This window comes from Epinephelus fuscoguttatus, linkage group LG5, assembly GCF_011397635.1.
Source record: "Epinephelus fuscoguttatus linkage group LG5, E.fuscoguttatus.final_Chr_v1".
NCBI lineage: Eukaryota > Metazoa > Chordata > Actinopteri > Perciformes > Serranidae > Epinephelus > Epinephelus fuscoguttatus.
In genome coordinates this window covers 1,423,365-1,433,972 of record NC_064756.1, presented here as the reverse complement: position 1 = coordinate 1,433,972, position 10,608 = coordinate 1,423,365, and the positions used below count along the sequence as shown (strand labels likewise).

The 10,608-nt window shown below is 42.8% G+C and overlaps 2 protein-coding genes and 1 pseudogene across 2 annotated transcripts in view; 2 read left to right on the top strand and 1 right to left on the bottom strand.

Moving 5' to 3' along the window:
- abcg1 (ATP-binding cassette, sub-family G (WHITE), member 1) overlaps positions 1 to 10,608 on the top strand; it is a 391,642-nt gene that overhangs the window by 221,570 nt on the left and 159,464 nt on the right. The gene's annotated exons all lie outside the window — the stretch shown is intronic.
- LOC125889547 (olfactory receptor 11A1-like) lies at positions 124 to 1,041 on the top strand. The gene has a single exon (XM_049577635.1). It carries the CDS (start codon positions 124 to 126, stop codon positions 1,039 to 1,041), a length of 918 nt encoding a protein of 305 aa, XP_049433592.1.
- Positions 9,332 to 10,258, bottom strand: LOC125889560 (olfactory receptor 49-like; annotated as a pseudogene).

Sequence of the window (10,608 nt, the reverse complement as noted above, 5' to 3'; positions counted from 1 at the left end):
TGTGTCATACAGGTGAGGGATGGTGAGTCTGGGGACCTGTGCTGTGTTTAAAGGTTTAACTCAACATTACAAAACCTTCAGTTCACAGTTTGCACATGTTGTAAATGGTTGTTTATGAGGATCATGGTTAATGTCACATTTTTCACCCTGGCTGCGTACTCTGACACTGGAGCCTTCAAACATTTATATTTCATGATCGTCATGTCTCTATATGTTTTGATTCTTTGCTCCAACCTCCTGCTGATTGTGGTTATCTGTGTGAACAGAAGCTTACATGAACCTATGTACATGTTTCTGTGCAGCCTGTTTGTAAATGAACTGTATGGTAGTACAGGGTTGTTTCCATTGCTGCTGCTTCAGATCCTCTCTGACATTCACGCTGTCTCTGCTTCAGCTTGTTTCCTGCAGATTTTCTGTGTGTACACGTATGCATGTGTGGAATTTTTAAACTTGGCCGTCATGTCTTATGACAGATATCTGGCCATCTGTCATCCTCTGCAGTATAGCACACGCATGACGGCTAACAAGGTTGTAGTGCTGATCGCTGTCACCTGGTTGTTCCCTTTTCTGATGATAGCTGTTCTGATATCACTGAGCGCTCCTTTACAGCTGTGTGGGAACGTCATTAACAGAATTTACTGTGGAAACTACGGCATCGTTAAACTGGCGTGCTCTGACACCACACTTAATAATATCTACGGGCTTGTTTACACTGTCATCTCCATCATTATCCCTCTGCTGCTGATCCTCTACACGTACGTGAAGATCCTCAGAGTCTGTTTCTCTGGCTGTAAACAGACGAGACAGAAAGCCGTCAGCACCTGCACGCCTCACCTCGCCTCTCTGCTCAACTTCTCCTTCGGTGTGTGTTTTCAGATTTATCAGAGCAGGTTCGATATGAGCAGTGTGCCGCACATGTTAGACATCTTACTGTCATTATACTTCCTAACATGCCAGCCTCTCTTCACGCCGCTGCTGTACGGACTGAAAATGTCCAAAATACGCATCATATGTAAACGTCTGCTGTGTGCTGATGTGTAGGTCGTTCACTTCACTTTTACATACATGAAAACGCAGTGAGTGAATTCCTCCTCTGACTTCAACAGTATCGACACACACACACATCAGTGTGTTCAGGTGAACGTGTGTGTGTGTGTGTGTGTGTGTGTGTGTGTGTGTGTGTGTGTGTGTGTGTGTGTGTGTGTGTGTGCAAAGGGAGAAAATTAAAGGTGCAATTTGTACAAGATGAGTCGAGGTTTATTTTGCTCTTAAAGGAAGTTCCACACCAGAGTGTCGTTCTTCAGTTTGCTTTCTGTTTATGTCTTCGTCACTTGATCTGAGAGGCATGATGTGTGACATGTGTACATGTAACAGGCTGAAGTTGACACGGCATCCCAGAACGTCAACAGCCAACACACCCAGGGTACCTTGGACGTCATATGTGGACGTGGAAAGTCCATGACCAAATGTCTCCCCTTCTGTTCCTGAGATATGACGTTAAAACATGATGATGTCACAGTCAAGCTGACCTTTGACCTTTTGACCTTCATTATTTTAACCTGTTAGACATTTGTGTCAAGTTTTGTCAGAGTTAGTGAATGAATTCTTCAGTTATTGCTCAATCAATCTGATAAACTCTACGCCCTGGTGTCCGTCCCTGAAACTAACCCTCTCTGTTCCTGCTCTTCATTGACACACACCGATCAGCCAAAACATTCAAACCACTGTCAGGTGAAGTGAACAACATTGATCATCTTGCAATGCAATATTCTCTCTGGAAAGCCTGGGCTCTGACATTCATGTTGATGCTAGTTGACATGCTCCATCCATCCAAACACCGCTGCAGACAAAATAAACCCCCTCATGGAGACGGCACTGACTGCTCTTCAGCCTGACATCATGAATCAACAACAGACTTTATTTGTCACACATTTGAGACACAACGAGACGTCAAAGAGGTCACGGAACTTTACAGGATGTCACAATATCATCAGTGTATGTCCCAAGTCACACACATGTGGTTACATTTAGCCAAAAAACGCACATGGTTACATTTAGCCAACACACACACGTGGTTACGTTTAGCTAACGCACACACACGTGGTTACGTGTAGCAAACACACACACATGGTTACGTTTAGCCAACACACACATACACACACACACACACACACACACACACACGGTTACGTTTAGCCAAAACACACATGTGGTTATGTTTAGCTAATGCACACAAATGTGGTTACATTTAGCCAACACACACACACGTGGTTACGTTTAACCAACAGACACACGTGATTACGTTTAGCCAACACACACACGTGTGATTACGATTAGCCAAAGCACACACGTGGTTACGTTTAGCCAACACACACACGTGATTACGTTTAGCCAACACACACACGTGTGATTACGATTAGCCAACACACACACGTGGTTACGTTTAGCCAACACACACACGTGATTACGTTTAGCCAACAGACACACGTGTGATTACGATTAGCCAAAGCACACACGTGGTTACATTTAGCCAACACACACACACACACACACACACACGGTTACATTTAGCCAACACACACACGTGGTTACATTTGCCCAACACACACGGTTACGTTTAGCCAACACACACACGTGGTTACATTTGCCCAACACACACATGGTTACGTTTAGCCAGCACACACACATGGTTACGTTTCGCCGACACACACATGTGGTTACGTTTAGCCAACACACATATGGTGAAGTTACAAAGGTCAAAGGTCACTGTGACACTGCATCCATCCCATTCTCTTGAATGTGATATCTCAAGCACTAACGTCCACTTGGACTCAGCGATGAACTGATCAGATTTTGCTGGTTAATGGTCAAGGTCAACATCATAATGTTGTGCATAAAACACTTGGATGGAAACTTCACTGGTGTGCGGAGACAAACGACCACAGCGCAGTTATTCTAGTTTTTTACCTTTTGTACCTTGGCTGTGTACCTGATACTACACTGCCTTCCTCTGTCAGAGTATTACCAACTACAAGGACTCTGAGGAGTGAGACCAAACACCACAGACACTGAATAAAGGCCTGTACCTCTGAGTCAGTTTCTCCTGATGCATTTCTTTAGTCTGTCATCTGAAAAACACGTTAGACAGAAACCTCTCACACTGATTCTGATGTGTTTTATTCTTCTAGTCGTTGTGAAAATTCACGTGACAAAATGAAAAGACACATTTCCTCCTCTGATAAGATAAGATAAGATAAGATACACCTTTATTGATCCCACAATTGAGAAATTCCAGTGTTACAGCAGTCAAGGGGAAAGAGTCAGATTAAAGATTTCAAAATTTAAAAACGTAAAACAAACTAGGCATGCAAAAAGAGTACAAAAATAAAAGAAACAGCAATAAATAATAATGATAATAATAATAATAATAATAATGAGCAGTGAATAAAAAGTGAGCAATGGATTAAAGTGAACATATTTAGTGCAAAGTGAATATTGTATGTGCAAATAAACAACAACAACATGGGGGACATTCTCGAGGACACTCATGAATCCAAGATGGCAGCATGTATGGTGTCTCTGTTCAGTGTTTGTGTGTTTTTTATAGTTTTTATTAGTTTTTAGTATCTTTTGACAGTTTCACTTGTGCTTTTAGGCATAATAGTTTTTATTGCTGATCTGCCATTGCTTGATTTCCCTTGGAAGTTTACAACAAGCTCTGTGGAACTGGGCAAATTTGTGTCTGTCTTGGGAGGCTATCCTTCTCTGTATGTCTGACTACTCCATGGGGCTGGAGCTAGTTAGCCTCTAGGATTAGCCTCTAGGCTACCATAGATAGCCTCCTCGGCCTGTTCAGAGACTTTGGGAGCTGCTGCAGTGTGGCTAGTTTTCAGCCTAGAACTGCAGCAGTACAGCAGCAAGGCCTGTTTCCATCCATCCAGCTCTGCAGCCTGGGGCCTGTTTCCATCTATCCAGCTCTGCAGCCTGGGGCCTGCTGGCAGCTAGCCCCCAGCAGCCCTGCAGCAGCTAGCTTTCAGCAGCTAGCCAGCCCTGCCCTGTTACTACCAGTCTCTGTCTGCTACTGGGTAATATCTGACTTTAAACTGTGACAATGACATTGCTCTTGGTGTTGCTTGTTGTACTTTCATTGTGTGACTCTGGGTCCCTAAACCAGAGCGGCAGCATGGCTGTTTATTCTCCATCAGTGAGACCCAGTGTTGTGGGTGAAACACTGTCTTACTCAAAAGCTATGTCAGAGCTGAGTTTTTGGTATTCAGATTCTTTTAACCGTAAGATGTTGCTTTCGCTTGCTTACCTTTCTGTACTGAGGAAAAACTTTATATTTACAGACGATTGTCTCTGTGCTCATGTCAGCAAGACTAAAAACTATGACTCGGGTTTCTCACGTAGTAACATTCTAAAGAAAAGCTATATCATTTTGCTACTACTTTTAATGTCAGGAAATGTCCATACGAATCCAGGGCCAGGTCTTAACTGTATCTCTACACCGGAGGAGTTTAAAGTCAGGTCTGGTCTCGGTATTATCCATATTAATGTTCGCAGCTTGCTTCCAAAAACTGATTCGATCAGAATCTGGGCTTGTTCAACGGATGCTGACATTATTGTTGTATCAGAAACTTGGCTTGGTAAGTCAGTTCCAGATAAAGATATCAGTATAAAGGGGTATACTGTACATCGCTGCGATCACCCCAGGAAAGGAGGCGGAGTCGCTGTATATGCAAAAAACAAATTTCATATTAGTCTTTTATCTGCAGTGTCCATCTGCAAGCAATTTGAACTGCTGGCTTTAAAAATTGATCTTGCTCAGAGTCAATTTATTAATATTATTGGATGCTACAGGCCACCTTCTGCTAGTGCTGAAGCCCTAACCTCATTAGCACATTATTTGTCTAATTTTGATTCAAATGAGCTACAGCTAGTGGGGGACCTGAACTCCGACTGGTTGACTTCAGCATCAGACAACCTCAAATCGGTGTGTGACTCCTTTAATCTGACACAACTTATTGAGGAGGCAACACGTCCAAATGTCAAATGTCCTGAGAAGTCATCATTGCTTCATTTGGTCTTGACAAATGCTCCACATAAATACTCTGATGTAGGCATTTTTGCAAATGATCTCAGTGACCATTGTGTCATTGCAACTGTCAGACAGGCTAAGCTCCCTAAAGCCAAGCCCCGACTGCTTATCAAAAGAGACCTTAAACATTTTTGTGAGCGAGCTTTTTTTTCATGATCTTTATAATTTTGATTGGAACAGACTTAATCTTATTGGTGAAGTGGAACTGGCCTGGAAATTCTTTTCTGATGGTTTCCTGAACATCTTAAATAAACATGCTCCTTTTTACAAATTGCGAATGAAAGGTCGCAATAACCCCTGGTTTTCTCCTGAGCTAAATAGTCTCCTTCGAGATAGAAACAACGCATGGGCCAGAGCAAGACAAAGTAAAACTGATGCTGATTGGCTCAGATTTAGGCAGCTTAGAAACTGTTGTACTCAGGCTATAAAAAGAGCAAAGAGTACTACCTTTCCGAAACCAGTAAAAATTTAAACGATCCAAAAAAGTTTTGGAAAGTGATCAGGTCTTTTTCCGGCCAGGTTCCTTCCACCGATCCACCATCCTTTATCAACAAAGGCTCATGCATGATACCTGATAAGTCTGAGATATTAAACTGTTTTAATGAGCATTTTATTTCTGCGGGTTTTTTTATTTGAATCTAGCCATGAGTCAAACAGTCCTGATTCCCTTGTTGAAAGCGGTAATGTCTTGCCTGTTTGTAAAGAAAATGTGGAAGCTCCATTTCAGTTTCTTCCTATAGCTGTTGAGGATGTGTCTAGAGAATTGAAACAGCTGGACCCAAAGAAATCTGCCGGTCCTGATCGGCTTGAACCCTACTTTCTTAAGGTGGCTGCGGATTTCATTGCTCAGCCCTTATCAAATTTGTATAACCTGAGTCTTCTTAAGGCGGCACGGTGGTGTGGTGGTTAGCACTCTCGCCTCACAGCAAGAGGGTTGCCGGTTCGATCCTGGGCGTGGGAGCCCTTCTGTGCAGAGTTTGCATGTTCTTCCCGTGTCAGTGTGGGCTTCTTCCCACAGTCCAAAGACATGCAGATTGGGGACTAGGTTAACTGGTAACTCTAAATTGTCCGTAGGTGTGAATGTGAGTGTGAATGGTTGTCTGTCTCTATGTGTCAGCCCTGTGATAGTCTGGTGACCTGTCCAGGGTGAACCCTGCCTCTCACCCAGTGTCAGCTGGGATAGGCTCCAGCCCCCCCGCGACCCTCAAGAGGATGAAGCGGTTAAAAGATGAATGAATGAATGAATGAATGAATGAGTCTTCTTAATAGCGAGGTCCCAAGCATGTGGAGGTCTGCCTTTGTTCTTCCCCTGCTAAAAGGGGGAGATCCTTCAATTGTGAACAATTACAGGCCAATTTCGAAGCTGTGCATTTTACCAAAGGTCTTCGAAAGACTTGTCAGCAATCAATTAAAGGATTTCCTTGAGGAAACTAGCACCTTATCAAGATACCAATCTGGCTTTAGGAAAAAACATAGCACTGTATCTGCAGCCCTTAAGGTTTTAAACGACATCATTGAAGCACTGGATTTAAAGAAAGTATGTGTAGCGTTATTTATTGACTTATCCAAGGCATTTGACACCGTCGATCATAATATCCTAATTGATACATTGCACAAAGTGGGCTTATCCGAGCATGCAGTTTCTTGGTTCAGAAATTATTTATCGGGTAGATCACAGTGTGTCCAGATGGCAGGGTCCTCATCAACATTTTTGAGGGTTTCGAAGGGGGTACCACAAGGGTCGGCGTTAGGCCCCATTTTGTTTTCAATCTATATAAATGATCTTTGCAATAATTTGTCAGATGCTCTTTATCATTTTTATGTAGACGACACAATAATTTATTGTTTTGCATTGTCTGTTGTGCAAGCTTTCACTAATTTACAGTTGGCCTTTGATGTTGTTCAGGCCCGTTTGCAAAGGTTGAACCTGGTTTTGAACACCGAGAAGACGAAGGTTATGCTGTTTTCTAGGGCTGCTGTGCAGTCCAAAAATCTCCCCGTCTTAACCTGTCAAGGTACAGCCGTTGAGCTGGTCTCATCCTACAAGTACCTGGGTTTCCATGTTGATGAACGTCTAACTTTTAAGTACCATATTACAAGCTTAGTTTCTAAACTTAAGGTAAAATTGGGCTTTTACTTTAGGAATAGATCTTGCTTCTCTTTTGGAGCCAGGAAACGCCTTGAGTCAGCAACCTTTCTTCCACTGCTTGACTATGGTGATGTACTGTATATGCATGCTCCAGTCACATGTCTATGTTCTCTGGACATTGTGTATCATTGTGTTCTGAGGTTTGTCACTGGATGCAAAAATTTGACCCATCATTGCACTTTGTATAAAAAAGCTGAATGGTCATCCCTGTCTGACAGGAGATCCACTCATTGGCTGACTTTTATTTACAAAGCTCTACTTGGGATGGTCCCATCCTATCTCGGAATTTACCTTGTCAGGAATCATGGACATTACAGGCTACGATCCACTGGCTTTTTTACTCTGACTGTCCCTCGTGTTTTCACAGAACTGGGGAAAAAGGCATTTTGTTTTGCTGCTCCCTTTGCATGGAACTCTCTGCAAGATGAATTAAAATTGTTGGACCTGATCCCCCTTGATAACTTTGTTAAAATTTTTAAAACTAAGGAACTCGAAAGCATTGGGCTCTGTCACTGTTTTTAAATCAGATGTTACACGTTTTTCAACTTATGCCTGATAATTTTACTTTTGTTTATTGAACTATTGTTATTTATTTGTATTACTGCTTGTACTTGTAATTTTGCTGCCTCTTGGCCAGGTCACTTTTGAAAAAGAGATTCTATATCTCAATAAGCTTCACCTGGGTAAATAAAGGTTTAATAAAAAAAAAAGAAATTCTGTGTCCGTCCACATTCTCCTACTCTTCATCATCATCTACTTGTATATCACTATCTGACCTGTTCAAAGTATCTCAGTTATGAAATGATTCTTTCCTCTGCCTCGTCTCAGCTGTGTCCCGCTGCCACATTTTCCTCACTGATTCTCGGTCAAATGTCTCTTCAATGGACGCCTCTGGGACGAAAGGGTTTGTAGGTACGTACACATGACTATCGCTTACGTTAGCAACAACCCGGTGTCACTCTGAACTTGTTGAAAACCGGCGCTTGGTCAGTGTGCGTGTTGGCGAAACGTAACCACGTGTGTGTGTTGGCCAAACATAACCACGTGTGTGCTTTGGCTAATCGTAATCACGTGTGTGTGTTGGCTAAACATAACCACGTGTGTGTGTCGGCTAAACGTAACCACGTGTGTGTGTTGACTAAACGTAACCACGTGTGTGTGTGGGCTAAACATAACATCGTGTGTGTTGACTAAACGTAACCTCGTGTGTGTCGGCTAAATGTAACCACGTGCGTGTGTGGGCTAAATGTAACCACGTGTGTGTGTGGCTACACGTAACCGTGTGTGTGTGTGTGTGTGTGTGTGTGTGTTTGTCGGCTAAACGTAACCACGTGAGTGTGTTGGCTAAACATAACCACGTGTGTGCTTTGGCTAATCGTAATCACGTGTGTGTGTTGGCTAAACATAACCACGTGAGTGTGTTGGCTAAACATAACCACATGTGTGTGTTGGCTAAACATAACCACGTGAGTGTGTTGGCTAAACGTAACCACGTGGGTGTGTTGGCTAAACGTAACTACGTGTGTGTTGTTGGAGGAAAAAACATCAGTTGGTGGTTTTGCACCAACGTAGTGCTTTTATTTTGAAAGAGACTGTATCAAACTGTACATTTCCTGTGAAAACAGAAGTGTATTTTGAAAACAGACAATGCATGTAACAGGATGAAGTTGATACGGCGTCCCAGAACGTCAACAACCAACACACCCAGGGTACCTTGGACGTCATATGTTAATGACCAAACGTGGTCATGTGACGAGGTCACAGTGAGGACGTGATGTTTAGACAGTGGGGACAAATGATCTTCTGCAGCTTATTAAACAGCTTCTCTTCAGTAAAACACGTCATGTATTTTCCTTTCTTTCTTTCATACATCATGGTAGCAATGCATTTCAGAATAGTGTGAGAAGAAAATGGACGCTGATTTGAAAGCGTGGTGGAAAGCTAACATATCTCATCAGAGGGCAGGTTGTGAAGACACGGCAGCTGAATTTCAGGTCTCATGTTTTTTAAAGTTAAACAACCACAGGTTCAATTTTAACGTCAGAAAACAGTGAAATCTGTCAGCTGGCTTCAACATAACTGCTCTACACTTTATCAAAGACAAGACTTTTAAACATGATGCGAATTTTGGACATGTTTAGACCGTACACTAAAGGACTGAGAACCGGCTGGCATGTGAGCCAGTACAGTGATAGAAAAATTCTCAGAACATTGGGCAGATTGTTCATATCAAACCTGCTTGACACTATTTCAAAGAGAGCCCCGAAGGTGAAGTTGAGGAGGGAGATGAGGTGAGGTGTGCAGGTGCTGACAGCTTTCTGTCTCGTCTGTTTCGAACCAGAGAAACAGACTTTAAGGATCTTCCCATAAGTGTAAAGAATGAGCAACAGCAGAGAGAAGACTGAGAGCAAAGAGATGAAGAGTCCGTAGATGTTAACAGCTGTGGTGTCACCGCAGGCTAGTTTGACAACAGAGTGGTTGTCACAGTAAACTTTCTGAATGATGTTCCCACACAGCTGTAAAGAGGAAGTCAGCGACGTCATCACAAGACAGAACAGTAAAGGGTAAAACCACGTTACAGCAACAAGCATGGTGATTTTATTAAAGGACATCTGTGTGTTATACTGCAGAGGGCAACATATAGCCAGTTATCTGTCATAAGACATGACGGCTAGGCTGAAATATTCCACACCTCCGTAGAAGAAAAGAAAGAAATTCTGCAGGAGACAAGCTGAAGCAGAGACAGTGTGAATGTCAGAGAGGATCTGAAGCAGCAGCAATGGAAACAACCCTGTACTACCATACAGTTCATTTACAAACAGGCTGCACAGAAACATGTACATAGGTTCATGTACTCTTCTGTTCACACAGATAACCACAATCAGCAGGAGGTTGGCACAGATAATCAACATGTAGAGACACATGACGATCATGAAACATAAATGTTTGAAGGCTCCAGTGTCAGAGTACGCAGCCAGGGTGAAAAATGAAACCTGTGTGGAGTTGATCATGATCCCTGGCTTCATAAAGCAGCCACAACACTGTTGAGAGGACAAAATGTTTCCACAGAGCGTCACATTTTACTGTCACACACTGTGCACATGTTTAGGACTGTTAGCAGCTGACGTATTGAACACAGCGACAGGAATAAGCAGAGTAAAGACATTCATCATCAACAGTTCACCCTGACTCACCGGTCTCTTACTTAAAGTCTACATGATGCTGAGATAAGACAGGAAACACTTTGTGACACTGTGTGAATCCATGCGTCCGTCCTGACTGAGCTCAAACTCTGCTGCTGCTTCTTTTTGCTTTTCGGAGAACACCCACAGCAGCTGTCTGACGTCGTTCATCTCACTGA

Bases quoted from the DNA above. Each gene is read 5' to 3' on its own strand.
- LOC125889547 (XM_049577635.1), top strand. From the start codon at position 124: ATGGTTAATGTCACATTTTTCACCCTGGCTGCGTACTCTGACACTGGA.